We start from the raw sequence: 17382 nt of genomic DNA, 5'->3' as shown, positions 1-17382 counted from the left end.
GACTCTGGAGCTCAAAACGCGTCTAGGGTTTTGGCCGCCTCCACCGGTCTTCTGGCCCACTGTGCAGTAAGGTCATATGACCTTACTGTGCAGCGGCAGAAACGCAACGCCAAGAGAGTCAAAGATTGCTGATTGACATCATCTTCTAAAAAGTGGAGTGGGGGCAAGACGATAAGGTTCCCGGCCTGCCTTTAGAGTCCGGCTGAGCGGGTCAGTCGTTTCAATATATCGTAAGCCTGCGGGCGGGCCGCTGTTGTTCGTGAGCGAGCCATGCGCGCCTGCCGGACAGTGTCGTGAAAACACCGCGCGCTTGCTCGGGCACAAATGATGGTTGTGTCCAGCCCGGCCACAGCCAGTCCAGCCGCGGCAATCCCTCCGCCGTGCGGGGACCGCTCTGTGGTGCCCGAGCAGGGAGTTTCAGTGGTGGACTGTGTCTTGGACGGACCAGGTGATGACGCCAGTGTGTGGAGCGACTCCTGCAGCAGCAGCAGCTCGCTCGAGGCCAAAGACTTGGAGCCAAGCCCCGGCGTGCCGGAGTCGAACGTGGTTATCGATGGCGGCATTGCGATTGAGAAGTCGAGCCAGGTGCACATCGGGAACAGCACGCACTTCCACGGCCACGTCTCCATCATAAGGAACTGTGCCAAGTGCGAGGCGAACGGACAAGCTGTCCAGCTCCACGACGCCGTGTTCCTGCCCAGCACGGACGAGGATGTTCCAGGACACCATGACGGAGCCCGCGTGGAGGTCAAGACGAAGAAGAAAACTCAAAACGACGTTTCAGAGCCAAAAGGTTTCTTGTTATTATATAAGTTTCAAATCGTTAAACATGGAAGTAGACAAAACATCCAGAATTTTCTTCGTCCACCCGTAGATTGATAGCAGCAACCGTAGTGCTAAATGGGTTGTTTTACTTCTAGCTAGATCATGAGAAGGTTTTCAATAGAAAGCCAAGGCATACACACCATCAGTGACCTGAAAAACAATACGATTTAGAAAAATACAATTTACCCAAGGGCGACAGCTCTGGGAACCCTGAGACACTGAACATGAAGATGGCTCGGGAGGGGGTGGGTGTGGGTGGTTGACTTTTGGGAGAAGAAGACTGTCATACCCTCTAGTGATAAACATGCATAAGTACAGCAGAGCACCCTTGAAATTTGACAGCAGTTTGATTGATAGATCAAAAGTTTTGTAAACAAGTAAAAAATAATCCCGACAGGAGGGCATGCAAGAAGTAGTTTTAAGGCTTGACGTGGCTGACAAGACCACCGGTGGAACCTTGGTGAGAGTGGAGTCAATCATAGCCCTACACGATGCAAAGTTGTTGCTGAATCTAAACAGAATACCTATATGAAGACGGCGCAGTTTTCTCTGGATTTATCACGCAACTTTTAAAGATGAAAACAAAAATAATTAAAGTGGCAACCATCAACCACATTTTTTTCTACGTTATCCTAATGAAAATGTGTTATGAAGGATGTAAATCACATCCATTAAGACACAGCCCATAACATTGCCGTTAAATGCGAACAGCTACTTCGAATGTGCGAAATGTACACCCTCAGATTCTTATGATGAAAGGGTCATCATAACTTACGTTGAAATGAGAACATACGTACTACAATGAAATTCATGCGTAATACGATGAAATCATGCGTACCTTATGAAGAAACCATGCGTAATACGATTAAATCATGCATACCTTACGCTGAAATCTATGCATATTACGTATGTGCAAATTTATGCGTACCTTACGATGAAAAACCATCGTAATACGTATAAAAACGATCATAAGATGTTGAGAGTGTAAGGGACGGGCCAAAGTTGCTGAAGTCAGTGTATCGCCACTTTTCTTTCTTACTTCTCAGGAAACGATTAATCCTGTTGTCTAGTCCTGTCATGCTAGTCACGCTGCAGAACCTGGGTTAAGCATTTAGTACTTGCTCAAGAGGCAAGGGGGCAACCAATTGAATTTTTTTGGACACAGGAATCTTCAAAAATAGGGATTTCGCCGAGATTTTGATGAGATTTCGCTGAATTCCACCTGATTTTAATGGGAGTTCGCGAGATTTCGCCAGATGTCGAAGGTATTTCACGAGATTTCTACCGATTTCGCGCCAGACTTCGGTCATTCAAGTGCACACAGGATATCGCGAATGGTTGCCCCCTCGTCACGAGACCACACGTGCTCTTTGTTGACCCCACGATAAAAACATGATAGCATACGACGCTCGCCTGTAAGGGAATCATTGTCTGGCCGTACAAGATCATGGCCGTGACCGGGCCATTCCGCGCGTGGACGCCGTTTTTGGCAGCCTTCAAATTTACAAGATAAATCTCGTTTGGTCGACCTGAGTGTAGCCTTAGTGGCATCAGTAGACACCAAGATGACCCTCGTACAGCCCGCCGTTTTCGCACACAACTTCAGCACCCACCGTCTCACTCAAATTTGGGTGAGAAAGTGTAACTTGCCCAAAATTAAGTACACTACAAACCTAAGTGTCTACTTAGGGCACACTTACAAACGCATGCTTCGCCAAGTACACAGTTACAAACGCATGCTTGGCGCCGTATAGCTCCATGCTAAGCATAGGCGTTTGTGTGTGCACTTGCCAAGCATGCATTTTAGTGTGTACTTAGTAGACTAGTACTTAGTAGTAGGGAGGTTTGAAGTGAATCATCAGTAATCACATCGTTTCTGTCGCAAATTTGGAATTTTTTACTTTTCTTTTACAATAAAATTACCGTCAAAGACGAAACCAACCAACCATTCTCTCAAACCCTCGTGTTGCCTACACTGGGCAGGGCACTGGCCTTCACTGAGCAAGAGGTGGCCGTCTTTGGGCAAACTCAAAACTGCACTGCTAGAAAGAACCTGGTTGATCAAACCTACAAAAATTCTTGGCCATTTATCTGCAATTAACTGTTCTTTGAAAGTACAATCTCTGTTGTTCGAAGTAGGGCCTCGTAGTAGTTAGTAGGATTCTCGTTGTACAATGCCATATGGTTTCTGCAATGCCCTTTCGTACTTTTTTTTCGGTTTTCGTTGTACTTTTGTTGTACTATTAACACTCTTTCTTGCAGTGTGTACTGATACACTGAGAATCCAAACGCTATGAGTATAGCGTCAATTGGTGCAATGCAAAAGCATTGCACATGAAGTGCAATGCCTCTCCATTCCCATGCAATTAGCATAGGGCATTTTCGGGAAGCATTGCACGTAAGGTGCAATATGGCTACGGCATTGCACGTATGGTGCGATATCTCAGCTGCATTGCACCATACGTGCTATACTCATAGCGTTTGGAATTTCAGTGTATTTAAGCTACCATTCATGCAGGGAGAATGGTTAAAATAGGCAGGCTTTTCGTTTTCCAAAAGACCTCTTGAGTGATATTTGTCATTTAAATGAATTTAAGAACCCGAAGTAAACGTGTTTTCTTATCAGACTTGACTGTTCTATCTGATGAAACGGCCCTCGTTTTAATGCCATCTGACTAGTATGCAACTTGCTCAAAGCGGACTCATCCACAGCTCACTTTTAGACACGAGGGGGCCACCACTGTGCCAATCCTGTGTGCAAGTTGACTGGTAATCTCCGGTTATGCCGAACTCACGTAATCCCTGATAAAATATTGTGCTGCTACGAAGTTGTTGAACAAACCTTCCACATTTTCATGCGGAATCCCCAGTAAAAATTCTGTGATCCCGCAATCTTGAGTACAACTAACATAAGAGAGGTGGGCCCCTCGTTATGACATATTATGTCTCTTATTGGCAGGACTAGCTGCAGTATTCGTACCGACTGGCAGGAGTCCCTCGTTAAACATGTCCCTGGCCGTTGCTTCCACCATCGCCGCCACCGTGGTCGTCACACTGCTGTGCTTGTGGCCTGCCAAGCACGACGACGCAACGGAATTAATGACTGCAGCTCTAGGCGCGGAGGACAGCTACACCAACGCCACGCTCCTCCCTGGCGAAGAATGCGGCCGGCAAATGGGAATGATGATGTACGGAGGGGATGAGGCGGCCCTGACGGACTTTCGCTGGGTCGCGCTGCTCATGCATCGGAACAGTAAGTGGGTGACTATAACTTGAAAAATTCATCGATGCGGCTTACGACAGTTTCCGAGTAGTGCCCTACCGAAGTGCGGCAGAATTTTAGGGCTTCTTAATTAAAACTCTAGAAAGAACTGCTCTCTGTAATACGAAGAAAACGCCGCCTTCGCAGCCTGCGAAGGAAATCGTTTGTAAAGCGAACAATTTTCTTTGCAATACAAAGGAAATTTTTTTCGTAGCCTACGAAGAACTTCTTCGCAGCCTGCGATCGATTTTTCCTTTGTATTACGAAGAAAATCGTTTGTATTAGAAACGATTTCCTTCGCAGGCTTCAAAGCCGCCGTTTTCTTCGTATTACAAGGAGCCGTTCATTATAGGAATTTATTGGCTGAGCGATAGCGAAGCCTGTTACTCCAGTGGGGTTGGAAAGTTTTGTCTGTTTGTCGTTCTGTCTGTCTGTCTGTCTGTCGGTCTGTCTGTCTGTCGGTCTGTCTGTCTGTCCGCACTACTCCTCTTGAACGGCTCGGCCGATCTCAATGAGATTTTGCACACTTTTTGGGTATGTCCTTGGCTCGGCACACGCGAAAATTCACTATCCTAGCTCAACTGGTTCAGTTTTTATAGCCGAAAAACACATAAAAAACGGCGAAAATTCGAGTTTTCTTCAGGCAGATCACCTCTGTCTCGAAGGAGGGGGGGGTCTGGGGGGCGGAGCCCCCCAGCCCCGACAAGTTAAACAGTTACAAGTGTCAAGATCGAGTTATCTGCAGATGAAGCAACTCTACCTAGGAGGGAGCCCCCCCAGCACGCAACAAGTTTGGAAAACCGACGATGGAGAAGCCATTGCCTGGCCGAAGGCAGGCTAGCGCCGCAGGCCAAGGTAGGTACGCCAGGCGCGGATTGGAGGAACAGGCAGCGAGATATCGCGAAGCCTGTTACGACAAGACGCGGTCTGGCGTAAACCTACCTTGTCTGTGTGGGCTGGTTTTGAAGTGGAGTCAAATTAAATACTTCATCCCCTTTCTCAAGGGAGGACCCTGGTTAAAAATTGGCCAAAATAGCCAAAAATAGTATTTTCAAAGTTCATATATAAAAATGTGCACAGAAGGTTTATGATTCAACAGGTTTAACACCTTTGAGCAAAGTTTCAACTTTCTGGGAATTATTTTAAGGGAAGGTTCTGGTGAAAATGCTATTTTCTCCTAAATAGGTCCCACTGTGAAAATTTGTTAAAAATTTCATGTCTTATCAAGTATCTATTAAAATTTTTCATTGCGGAGACTCATTCTATGCCCTGAACCCAGTCGCAGAGCCTTTTTCTCCCATTTAGGCTATAACTTTAAAAATCTTCTTGCGCATACTCCTTTGTTGTAAAAGGTTGGCTTAGACATTTTTCACTTCTTCGATTCATTTTTAGGGGTTCCGACGAAGGAGGACCCCTATTGCCCGGGACGGCTCAGATTCTTATTTTTTTTCCGGTATCTTGTGATTGGAAAATGGATCCCGCCAAATTACTCGTCATCATAATCAAATAAAAATTCCTGAAAATTTCAAAAATTTATCGTGAGAATTTAACGTGAACGACTAAAACATAAATTTGCAACAATCAAGCACCCTTATCCGTTCACATTTTCCAGAAACGTTTCAAAGAGAAAATGTGCCACTCTTTAAAACTAAACCTCCTGCCTCATGAAAGTGACAAGAAATCGTCTGTGTTCTGAGAAAATGGTTAAAACATGAAAAAATAGTCTCTATGGCAACGACACGGTGCCATCGTACCAACTGTCAAAATTTAAAGTCGCTGATAAAAAGAAATAAAAACGCCGTGAAATTCGAAAATGCCAATGCTAACGCATCGCACGGTGTCCCGACATTGGAACATCTTTGAAGTCTGTCAGTAAAAAGTTCGTAGCAGAAAAGACGCAATAAATTAATTTTCGGGGGTTGGCAACAATTTTCTCGGCGTCTGCGCCCTTTCGAAAATCGCGAGGCTGAAAACACGAGTAGTCGCGCATTGAAACTGCCCCTACATTGTTGCTGAGGTTGGATTGTTTGGCTTGCTTTTAAAGGCTGCGGTTCTATTCTCATGTTTTCCTCAATTCTGTAAGCAGCACGACGGTTGGTTTGACAAACTTTTTTAACTCGGGAGGGGTGTTTTCGGAACGCGGATGACTTTCGTTTGACGAACATGAGCACTGTAAATCGCGAGATCGCGAGATGGACTGAGATGGTCATTGTGTTAACTGAATCAGGTTTGGGGATGTAAAAATACCGGTAGGATTCAAAGTTACGTAAATAACGGTAAAATTAACGTGATTAACGTTTAGACGACAGACTTCAAATTGATTCCTACAACCGGAACACCGTGCAATGCGTTAGCATTGGAATTTTTTAAAAATGCCGGCATGCACATATCGAAATGTCAATTGCATTTTTATTCGCAAGCTTTCTAACCAAGCATTACACTATAATTGATCAAAAATGTACAAAATAGACAAATTTTAGGGACTTTTCAGCTTAAAAAGCTAATAATTAATAATATAATGGAAGTTTTGAGCTATGCATGCCGGAATCTTTTGAAAATGAGTCGAAGAAGTGAAAAATGTCAAGGTCAACCTTTTACGACAAAATAGTATGCGCAAGGAGATTTTTTAAGATACAGCCAAAATAGGCTCAAAAAGACTCTTCGACTGGGTTTACAGCCTGGCATGTGCCTTCAAAAGTCAAATTTTAGTCTCCTCAATGAAAAATTTTATATTCCGAACAAATTATGACTGTAGGATCAATTTGGAAAATGGCAAGATTTTCACCAGAACCTCCCCTTAAAGCTTACTAGACAGTTTCACCAGGGTCCCCCCTTTAACTGTACAATTTTATGGGATGGGTCGAAAAAAGGCCCTCCAAATTCCCTCGGAAATTCAACGTCAATGTCCTTTAGCTTCAAATTTTGAAGTTTCATTTATTGCTGTTAATTATTTGAACTCTTTCTGTTGGGTTTGTTTCAGGTAGAGGCAAGGTTTACGCACACTGTGGCGGTGCACTCATCAGTAAGCGCTACGTACTTACTGCAGCTCACTGCGTCCAGGACACTTCCGTGTAAGCCCTGTTCAATATTCGTTTCTGAAATTTAACAGAAAAAAAAATTCCAATGCTTACGCAGTGCACGGTGTTCCGGTTGTGGAAATCATTTTGAAATCTGTCATTTAAACGTTAATTACGTTAATTTTACCGTTATTTACGTAACTTTGAATTCTACCGGTATTTTTACATCCCCAAAAGTGATTCAGTTAACACAATGACCATCTCAGTCTATCTCACCATCTCGCGATTTACAGTGCTCATGTTCGTCAAACGAAAGTCATCCGCGTTCCGAAAACACCCCTCCCGAGTTAAAAAAGTTTGTCAAACCAACCGTCGTGCTGCTTACAGAATTGAGGAAAACATGAGAATAGAACCGCAGCCTTTAAAAGCAAGCCAAACAATCCAACCTCAGCAACAATGGAGGGGCAGTTTCAATGCGCGACTACTCGTTTTTTCAGCCTCACGATTTTCGAAAGGGCGCAGACGCCGAGAAAATTGATGCCAACCCCCGAAAATTAATTCATTGCGTCTTTTCTGTTACGAACTAATGACTAATGACAGACTTCAAAGATGTTTTAATGTCGGGTCACCGTGCAATGAGTGAGCATTGGCATTTTCGAATTTTACGGCGTTTTCATTTCTTTTTATCAGCGACTTTAAATTTTGACAGTTGGTACGATGGCACCATGTCGTTGTCATGGAGATTTTTTCTTCATGTTTTACCCATTTTCTCAGAAGACAGACGATTTCTTGTCACTTTGATGAGGCAGGAGGTTTAGTTTGGAGGAGTGGCACATTTTTCCTTCGAAACGTTTCTGGAAAATGTAAACGGATAAGGGTGCTTGATTGTTGCAAATTTATGTTTTAGTCGTTTACGGAAAATTTCCACGATAAATTTTTTAGATTTTCTGGACTTTTTATTGTATTATGAAAAGGATTAATATGGCGGGAGCGAAATGTCTATTCTCGGGGGTCCGTAGAAGAAGAATTCTGAGCCGTCCCGAGCAATAGGGGTCCTCCTTCGTCGGAACCCCTAAAAATGGGCGCATCCCGTTTGCGCCGCGTCTACCTGAGTGGCTCACGAAAGTGACCATTTGCGCCGGGGCCGGTCAATAAGTGCTCTTGATTCAGGGGGTCGGGGCCACCCAACAAATGCCCATTTGCGCCGAGCTGCCACGCTGGTTGCCTACCCTGCTGGTGTTAGGCCCTAAGATCAAGTCACTTCCAACATAAACAAGACAATCGTACATACCAAACACCTGCAACACAGCGAGCACAGTCTCTCTCTCTCTCTCTCTCTCTCTCTCTCTCTCTCTCTCGCACACACACACACACACACACAATCACCGATATTTGAATTGATTGACTATGAGGCACTCGCTCGCACTCGCCTCCCTTTGCTTGTTGCGTTAGAGTCATTGATCCAGCCATTTATCGAGCAAAAATATAAAAACAAACAAACTGTCACCAAACTGCACTGTCACCACAACGGAACTTCAGCCCTCGCTTCAGCCGAAGACTGACGCTGATCGGCGCGCTCGCTCTCGCTCTGCTCGGCTTGACCGGCTCGGCTTGACCGGCTCGATCCGCCACGCGTCCGTCTGTCCGCTGGCTGGCCGGCCGGCCGTCCACCCGGCGCAAATGGGCCAATCCCGCCACTTGCACGTACGCATTTATTCTCGCCCCCCTAAGTCACCCAGGTAGGCGCGGCGCAAACGGGCATCGGCCCTAAAAATAATTTGAGCAACCAAGGTTAAGCCGGATCCCTGGACGAATGCGCACCAAGTTTTCTTTAGACACAAAGTAGCTTGTGCGATTCGTGATGTTTTACTCAGTGTGCCCACTTGTGCAGTTCCGAAACTGAATTTACGATTTTGATTTGACTAGGAAAGTGACAGAATTCAGATACCTTCATTTCACTGCTGAAATCAGGTTGGAAGCCGTTCAGCCAATTTTGAGATATTTTGAGTCAAAACCGGCAAAGCTCGACTTTTCAGTGAAAAAAGGAGATGGGGGAGCCGAGCCACACTGAGAAAACCTTACAAACTATTTCAGGCCTTTAAGAGAAAAGCCGCTTGTTATAACAAAGTATTTTGAGCAGACCTTTCTGTGCTTTCAGTGAGTTCGTACGCTTGGGCGAGCATGACTTGAATCAGAACCCGGACTGCGATGATCTCAAGTTTTGCTCCGATGATGTATTAAACATAACCGTGGAGGAGATCATTCCATATCCGGGGTACAGAAAGGAGAATGCTAACCCCTACCATGACATCGCTTTGATCAGGCTTTCCAGAGAGGTGGAAGTCATCGATAATCGTAAGACTACGTTAAAAAAACAAACTGGCGTTTCTTATTCGATAAGGATCCTTCTCTGACAAATCAGTCAAGTGCTGAGCGCTGGTGTTTCCAATTTTGATAACACTTTCCAGTGGAAAAGCTGCTATTCCTAGGAGAATGACGAAACAACTATTATAAAACGGGTCATATACTGGGAAAATCAATAGACGCGATTACTTAGAATGAGTTGCCATGTACGCGGCTTGGCCCAGAGTACAGTGCAGAGAGTCACGGAGCTTGCTCTGAAAAATTGAAGAGTACTGGAGTTGGTATTTTTTGTATAGAGACCATAGCAAAGGTTAAAAGCCCTTACCTTTCTTTTTCTGATCGAGGCATCAACTTTATAGGCCATTCTAAAAAAATTTAAAAACAAAATTAAAGTTCTAACAATAAAGTAAAAACATTAAAAATTATTTTTAAATTTCCTCGTTATTATCTTGTTGAAGCGTACTAGCGGTTTAGGTGAAGATATGTATTCTAGGCAAATTGCACTGCAACTCAGAAATGTCGCAACCTGCATTTCTCCGACCCCAAAACGAGTTCAGTCAAGTGTTCGGTTTATACACAGTACCAGACGGACTTCAACCGCAATAAGATGTTTCGAAATGGGAAACAGCAGCGTTTGCCACCATCCTGATTTGAAATTGAATGCTTCGTAAGAGACTTCGTTCCTTTGCTTGCAGCTTGGCTTAGAGCTATATGCCTGCCCGCACCCAGCGATGCAACTGACAGGTCCTACGTCGGCGAACGTCTCTGGGTGGCAGGCTGGGGCAGAACTGGACCAACTCGGAATGGCAAGTGTCTTCCAATGGGACATCAGGGCGAATACAAGGTTTTCGTCGAATGACCAGTAAAAGTGGACAGAATGACTTGCAAGTCTCGTAATTCTACATCGAGATTGACCAAACAAAGAACTTTGTTGGCGCACCATTTGGCCGATATCAGCGACCGTATCGTGGAAATGTCCTGCAGGACGCTTTTTCACTGTGCTAAAGCTACCGGGTGAGCCGTTTGAGCAACAACTACGAGATTTCGTGTCCGCATTCCTCAAACATTTGAGTATGGCCGGAACTAGAACGAACTAACTCCCATTTTTCCAGGCCCAAAAAGCAAAGTTGAATTGTTTTTAAAAAAAGTCATTTACGCAATTTTTGAGTTAAAAAAATTAAATAGGTCTAGAAGTAATAGCGGTACACAATTTCTTCTATTTCCGGCCATGGTGGTCTGTCAGAGGAATATCTGAGCGAAATCTCTTTGCTGTTGCTAAAATTTTGCTTCATGGGGCCTTGGAACGAGCTCCAAATTTAAATTACGAAAAAAAAACGTGCAACGAGCGCAACAGCACTTTAACCTTAAGCAGATCGGCCCCTCCTAAGGAAAGCGTCTGAACTCGCCAGAGTACTTACAAGTATCCTACCTCGCGGCCGAGCGATAGAAATCTATCCTAACTCTTCTGGGCGCTGCGAGACTATCTTCACTTGATAAGATTCGTGTTACAGTTAAGATAGTCTCCCAGTGCCCGGAAGAGTTAGGATGGTCTTCCAGCGCCCGGGCGAGTTATTATGGTTTCCTGAGGTGTCGAGATGTTTGGCTCGTGCCATATTGAAGCCAGAACAAAAGACATATATTTTTTGGAAGGAAAAGAAAATAAGTTGTTGACGGATTTTGAGTGATGTCCCCCTTGAAGTAAGGTTAATACAAACGACGATTTTGACTCTTTTCATAACCTCTTTACTGCATCCTACAGAGTACCTGAGCACTAGGAAGAGGAAGGCACGTGTGTTTGAGGTGTCAGATTCCGCCTGCAATATCAAGACGCACATCAACGCCACCATCCAGGTGTGCACCAACACCGGCAAGGGCGCCAGTCCGTGCAGGGGCGATGACGGCTCGCCCCTCATGCTGCACGACGACACGCAGCCGGGCGGTCCGCAGTTCGTCGTCGCAGGCAAGAGGAAATCACTGTGAATTTCGGTGCACAAATCCAGTGAATTTCTGTCGAAATTCGATGAATGTCTGTCGGAATTCGATGAATGCCTGTCGAATTTCGATGAATTTCCACCGAATTTCGATGAATTTCCATCGAATTTCGATGAATATTAATGAATTTCAGTGCATTTTACAAGTTTGATGAATTTCGGTGCCCAAATTTAACTGGAGTTATTTGCCCTTGGTCGCAGGGATCCTGAGCATCGCGGCCGACAGTTGTGGCCGTCCCAACCAGCACGCCGTGTATGTGCGAGTGGCGGCATACTTGCCGTGGATTCTGCGAAACATCAGGAACTGAAAAGAAAATGCGTACTGACATTTTTCAGCAATACCGAAGTCGACAACACACTGTTAAAAATCGTCGTAAATTTACGACATTTTGTAGAACAATTATGTCGTTTTAAAACGACATATTTTGTTACGACTCAAGTCGTAAATATACGACTTGAGTCGTAAATTTACGACTTATTTGTCGCTAATTTTGATAGCGAGACGTTCCGTTTTGAAACGAATTAAGTCGTTAATTTACAACTTAATCGTAATTTTACGAACGATCGTAATTTATGTTTTGAATATGTCGTGCAGTTATGACTTCAATCGTACATTTACGAATCTTGTCGTAAATTTGTGTCATGAATCGTAAATGAACGACACAAATCGTAAATAAGCGAGCACAATTGCAACTTTTCATCAACTTTTCGGGGATTTCAGATTTCAAAATATGTAATCGCGTTTACGACATTGTCGTAGAGAAATGATTTTTTCGTCGTTCAGTTACGACGAAGTAGTTTCAGAACGATTTCTGTCGCTATCAAAATTAGCGACGTTTTTGTCGCTAATTTACGACAAAATTTCTGACAGTGCACCGGGAATTGTAGGCTTGACCAGGCCGGTTTGGCTGACTCCCCTTTAAGACTGAGATGGTTATTCTGACAACACTCCGCAGTCCTCTGCATTGACAGCGCCTTAAAGTCATGAGTCACCGGGCGTGTTTGACCTGTGTAGAAAGATTGCACATCCATGTTAGGACCTTGAATCAGCAGACGCTGCTGGTATAAGAGCTACACCACCTAAATTAAGAAATTCCATTTGAGCTTTTTTTTTTAAAAAAAAAATAAGCACTACATGGCTCGTTGACACACGGCTAACATTTTCCTGCAATCCATACGTGGTACAAGTTTTGCTTACCTGAAAGGTACGCCAAAAGTCGCACTTCACCCCTGTACTCTGACTCAGGTTATCTGAATCGTCATTTAATGAAAATTTCAAGGCAAATTTTTCTTACAACAGTGGCATTAAAACAATAGATGGTATTGTTGTCACGCCCATGCCATCAGTACAGGAGCCTCGATTAAAATGTCACCAATTTGAGATGAGATTGTCATCATTTGAAAGTGATGAAAACATCATCCACGTTTTTGTCTTAAAGGGTCAACAAATTTTCTCAGTGTAGGAAGCAACTTCTGTAAACCCTTCCGGTTCCGGTAAACCCTTCCCTCAATCCGTCTCTGGATTCGCGCCTATGTGGTATGTACAAACGTCACCATTGGTGATTGATAGAGAACAAAGCCTAGCGGCCCAATTGCCGTACTACAGCTGTGAACATGACGGAACATTACAAAACGGGTTTTCTCAAACCTCAAAGTTCTGACGACTAACTTTTTTGAACTTAAATTTGTCTTCACATTGCACACCGGTGTGGTAAAACAAGGTCAAAGCAGTGTGAATGCCTAAAATTAGTTTGAATGGTACTGTTTTATACCTTGGACATGAAAAGGATTGTAAAATTGTTATTCAGTGGTCCAAATTGTGCTTGAATTTATTAGACCTTGGACAAGAGCTAACCAGAAAAACTACAACAACAATTTAACATGAAATTTTGTTGTGGTTTCCTCTGTCTTGTTTTAAAAAAATAAACGTTAAAGGGAAAACCTGTTTCTTTATTTCTCTTTCTTCCTTTGTGTGCCATTTCAGCGAAAGTTTTGATCCATCTACGGCCATACAATCTGTTCTATCCACGACAAATGGTAAGATACTCTTGTGAAGACAACTGGGTCCCCAGACTCACAGGTTCCAGCAGGGTTCATGGAAGTGATGCCATAAACTGTGTGCATGCACATGAAAGGGTCTTCGTAGGAATCCATGTAATATGACAGCGGCCCGCCAGAGTCACCCTAGAAACAAAAATAGGTATTTTGATTTGTAGCCCTTGTGTTAATTGGTAATTAATCTAAAACAAAAGTCACACGAAGAACAAGTAACCACAGGTTTTGTTTCTGCCGTGAGGCATTTAGTCCCCAAGAAATAATTTGGCTGGCGTGAACTTACTTGGCAGATGCCTTGTGTTCTTTGACTAGGTTTTGCACACAGCTGGCTACTTTTCTTTAATCCTTCGGGCAGCTTTCGGTCAATGGGGTCCGGTTGGAAGTTATTTTCACAGTAACTTGACTTTTGTTTATAGATTCTTAGCTTCATCAGGTTTTTGTGGAGTCCTCCTAAAAACCAACACAAAAAGAGACAGACAGGAAAAATGTTAAATCACTTGAACCTAGACACAGAAAATAGTAAAGATGTTCAAGAGTGGTCCTACAGGAATATCTCTTCCTAAGTCCAATCAAATCAATCGGATGTGCTTTGTGTCGTTATAAAAGGCAGATAATAATATGTTTGCCAAAGCAGGCTGTCTAACCTAACTAAAAAAAAACAGGTCAAAGGTCTCGAAACGCAGGCCGACGTTTCAAAAAACTTCGATAAGGATTTGATAAATGATGCACCTTCTACCTTTCAACAACGTTTGACCTGCGGATCGACCTTCGAATGCACCAGATATGATCAGTTAAAAGGTATCCTTCCTTGTACGCAAATTTACAACCATTCTTTGTGTTGTTGCCCTTCACTGGAAAAGTCACGGTACGATCAAGAGAAAAGAAATCCACGGAGTATCCAAGGCAATAAACAACTTTTAAGTTCAATTTTTTTTACAAACTACGTGATTTAAGCTTTTCGGTCCGACCAACAAAGTTTCATTTTTTCTTTTCTGAAGCGCTATGCTGTATAGGGAACACTCTAATGCCAGGAACGTGACATTGTGTCACATTCGTTTGGGTGCGAATTGGCCAAAAAACCAGCTTGTTCACATTCAAACGAATGTGACACAATGCACGCAGAAAAATAACTTAGCTGACCTGCTAATGTACCTTAGCAAGAGAGACTTAGCACAAGAACTAATATCCTTAGCTACATTGTGCAGACTTAGCAGCGGAAGCTAACACAACTTAGCAAGACTTGACAAAAATCTTAGCACAGAGGTTTAGCGGTGGTGCTAATAAATTAGCTGCTGGCGCTAAGCTCCTATTGACTGATCATTCGACCCCAGCGTAGGATATGAGTCCTCCCTAACTCCTCTCCGCAGAAGGAACGGCAGTAGCCGAAGGGGAAAGGTAACAAGTCGGCAAGTAAAAGTCTGAGGTTCGAATACCGAAAATTTTCTGACTTAGTTTTGCTTGCTAAGGCCTTAGCTACCTAGCTAATATGTGCCAGCTAAGAATATTAGCAACTGGTGCTAAGGTATTAGCTGTCCATATACAGCTAAGATTATTAGCAAGGGCAGTTAAGAATTAGCAGCCAGCGCTAAACATTTCTCTGCGTGTGCTCAAAGGAACGTGACACTTTGTCACGTTCGTTTCGACGTAGTGTCACGTTCCTGGATTGAGAGTGAACACACCGACAAAGTTTCGTCAAAATCCGAGACATTGATTTTGGGGTCTCGGGTGACTTGCACTACAAACCTAACTGTCTACTAAGTACACACTTACAAATGCATGCTTGCAAGTACACACTTACAAACGCATGCTTGGCCAAGTACACACTTACAAATGCATGCTGGCAAGTACACACTTACAAACGCATGCTTGACGCATAGAGTTATACGGCCTCAAGCACGCATTTGTAAGTGTGTACTTGCAAGCATGCATTTGTAAGTGTGTACTTGGCCAAGCATGCGTTTGTAAGTGTGTACTTGCAAGCATGCATTTGTAAGTGTGTACTTGGCCAAGCATGCGTTTGTAAGTGTGTACTTGCAAGCATGCATTTGTAAGTGTGTACTTAGTAGACAGTTAGGTTTGTAGTGTGGGAAAGAATTAGCCTGGTGTGTGAAAGGCGCAAGACATAAAGACAAAATATCACCGCGCACAGAGCTTCTCAGTCTCAGTGCCCCCTGAAAATCTTCCATCTAAATTTTTAACACTTGTTTCACTGCCAATCCAAGTGTGAGACAGTCTCAGTGCGAGACACTGTGTCTCACGCTTACTAGCGTGAGCCACGTTTGTCTCACGCTTCCAAGTGTGAGCCACGTTTGTCTCACGCTTCCAAGTGTGAGACACCATTTGTCCCACACTTGCTGCCTGTGGTTTTCTTTGGTTCAATGCCACAGGACCCACTCTTGCAAGTGTAAGACAAACGGTGTCTTACACTAGGAAGCGTGAGACAAACGTGGCTCACGGTTGTAAGCGTGAGACATAGTGTCTCGCACTAAATAGTGTGAGACTGTGTCACACTTGGATTGGCAGTGCAGTAAAAACGACCCTCTTGCTTTGAGACCGTTTGAGACATAGTTTCGCGAAATATTTTACAAGTTAAACAAAATAAATGTGTCTAATCTTAAATCATTAAAACGAACGTGACAGCCCTTAATCTGACAATCATGGCGTGTCGCATTCGTTTGAATGTGACATGACAAGTGTACTTGGGTACCATGTGTCGCACATTCGTTTTAAGGTGACAGTTCGACAGCTGATTGCGTGTCACACCCGAAGTAATGTGACAAAGCGGTGCGGTGCGTCACATTCGTTTGACTGTAAATTTTCACCGTTTGTCACGCTCAAACCAACATCGCAGTTTTCACTTGAAAACGAACGTGACGTCACATTCCTTGGCTACCAGTGTATTAGCTGGTCTCTTTTGACCTGACTGAGTCTACTGAAAGAATGAAAAGAGCGGAAAGAAACCCTTTTGACGTTGTGGGTGGGTAGTGTTTTCTACTCGTAAACAATGCACATAGCTAGCATGTTATACTTACGACCCCTCTCGAGGTCGTAGGTGGCCCCCCACCCTGTGACTTCAAGGTCTTTCTTCACAGTTCCACCGGGGTGCAAACACGCGGGCCGAACGTAATCGCCCACTTTTACACTCTGCTTCAGCTTCAACAGCAACAGATCGCTGTAAAGCTTAGGTGGCTTGTAACTGCTGGGAATGAATAGCTCTACTACTTCAATGGTCTGAGCGAAAGGTTCCGATGAGCTGCCGTTGCTTTCCAAACCACCTAGCCGTACGTGAGTCGGTCGCGTTTTCCTGAAACAAAATATTTTTAAAAAATTATGACTCACTGCGCTCTTGCTTTTTTTTCAATCAGTTTGTATTTGTCTAAAATAGTTGACGGAACGTCCGAAGGCGCTTCTGAAAGAAATTTTGAGAAAGGAACATTCGTATATTCACGAGCATTCTTGGTAGTTTCTGAAGATTTTTCGATAATTTCAGAATTTAGGCACCAGTTTTTCTAGAGTTACCGTCGCAAATTCCCATTTTTTTTCGATAGTACAAGCGAACGCAGAGTTCCTAATGGAAATATTGAAATCAGTTGTGTTTGACAGTGACACTAATACGCACGTTGTAGTGCTAAGCTTAAAAGCCACTGTGCCGCTCTTCCTTGGAAGCATTTTAACGATCGTCTCGGCACTCTAAATGTCTTACAATGAAATTTGACTTATGTTATACTTATGTAACAGTGAATTCGGCGCAAGCAGAATACGTACGAAGCACTTCGTAACACGAATCTTTGTTGCTTTTTCATTGTGAGATACAAAGAAAAACGTTCGTACGAAGAAAAACCACCTTCGTATTACGCTTAGGCCATTT

The 17382-nt window shown here is 43.7% G+C and overlaps 2 protein-coding genes across 5 annotated transcripts in view; one reads left to right on the top strand and one right to left on the bottom strand.

The window, feature by feature from the left end:
- Nucleotides 1-18: 18 nt before the first annotated feature.
- LOC117649068 (phenoloxidase-activating factor 3-like) lies at nucleotides 19-13395 on the top strand. 4 transcript variants are annotated; one of them, XM_034391474.1, is made up of 8 exons: nucleotides 19-793; nucleotides 3785-4082; nucleotides 7072-7158; nucleotides 9263-9459; nucleotides 10164-10274; nucleotides 11228-11428; nucleotides 11661-11812; nucleotides 12332-13395. In XM_034391474.1, exons 1-7 carry the CDS (start codon nucleotides 325-327, stop codon nucleotides 11765-11767), a joined length of 1470 nt encoding a protein of 489 aa, XP_034247365.1. In that variant the 5' UTR covers nucleotides 19-324; the 3' UTR covers nucleotides 11768-11812; nucleotides 12332-13395. The 4 variants fall into 4 exon arrangements, with proteins under 4 accessions (XP_034247365.1, XP_034247366.1, XP_034247367.1 ...); XM_034391473.1 differs by having other exon boundaries at nucleotides 21-793; nucleotides 3785-4078; nucleotides 7068-7158; XM_034391475.1 differs by lacking the exon at nucleotides 12332-13395 and having other exon boundaries at nucleotides 3785-4078; nucleotides 7068-7158; nucleotides 11228-11454; nucleotides 11661-11800.
- LOC117649070 (serine protease snake-like) overlaps nucleotides 13389-17382 on the bottom strand; it is a 16306-nt gene continuing 12312 nt past the window's right edge. Inside the window, exons 7-9 of the mRNA XM_034391477.1 lie at nucleotides 16547-16818; nucleotides 13798-13964; nucleotides 13389-13643 (exon numbers count right to left, since the gene is read on the bottom strand). Coding sequence (XP_034247368.1) covers nucleotides 13461-13643; nucleotides 13798-13964; nucleotides 16547-16818 — 622 coding nt within the window. The 3' untranslated portion in view covers nucleotides 13389-13460. The remainder of the gene's footprint in view (nucleotides 13644-13797; nucleotides 13965-16546; nucleotides 16819-17382) is intronic.

The sequence above is a fragment of the Thrips palmi genome, unplaced genomic scaffold, assembly GCF_012932325.1.
Source record: "Thrips palmi isolate BJ-2018 unplaced genomic scaffold, TpBJ-2018v1 HiC_scaffold_4, whole genome shotgun sequence".
Lineage (NCBI taxonomy): Eukaryota > Metazoa > Arthropoda > Insecta > Thysanoptera > Thripidae > Thrips > Thrips palmi.
Note: the sequence above shows the minus strand (reverse complement) of the source record. Positions and strands in the feature narration are given on the sequence as shown.

What these genes read in the sequence shown, in the direction of transcription:
- LOC117649068 (XM_034391474.1), top strand. Translation starts at nt 325, where the DNA reads ATGATGGTTGTGTCCAGCCCGGCCACAGCCAGTCCAGCCGCGGCAATC. An exon ending in AACTGGACCAACTCGGAATG is followed by an intron (nt 10,275 to 11,227) that starts GCAAGTGTCTTC and finishes TGCATCCTACAG; the next exon opens with AGTACCTGAGCACTAGGAAG. An exon ending in TCCGCAGTTCGTCGTCGCAG is followed by an intron (nt 11,429 to 11,660) that starts GCAAGAGGAAAT and finishes CCTTGGTCGCAG; the next exon opens with GGATCCTGAGCATCGCGGCC.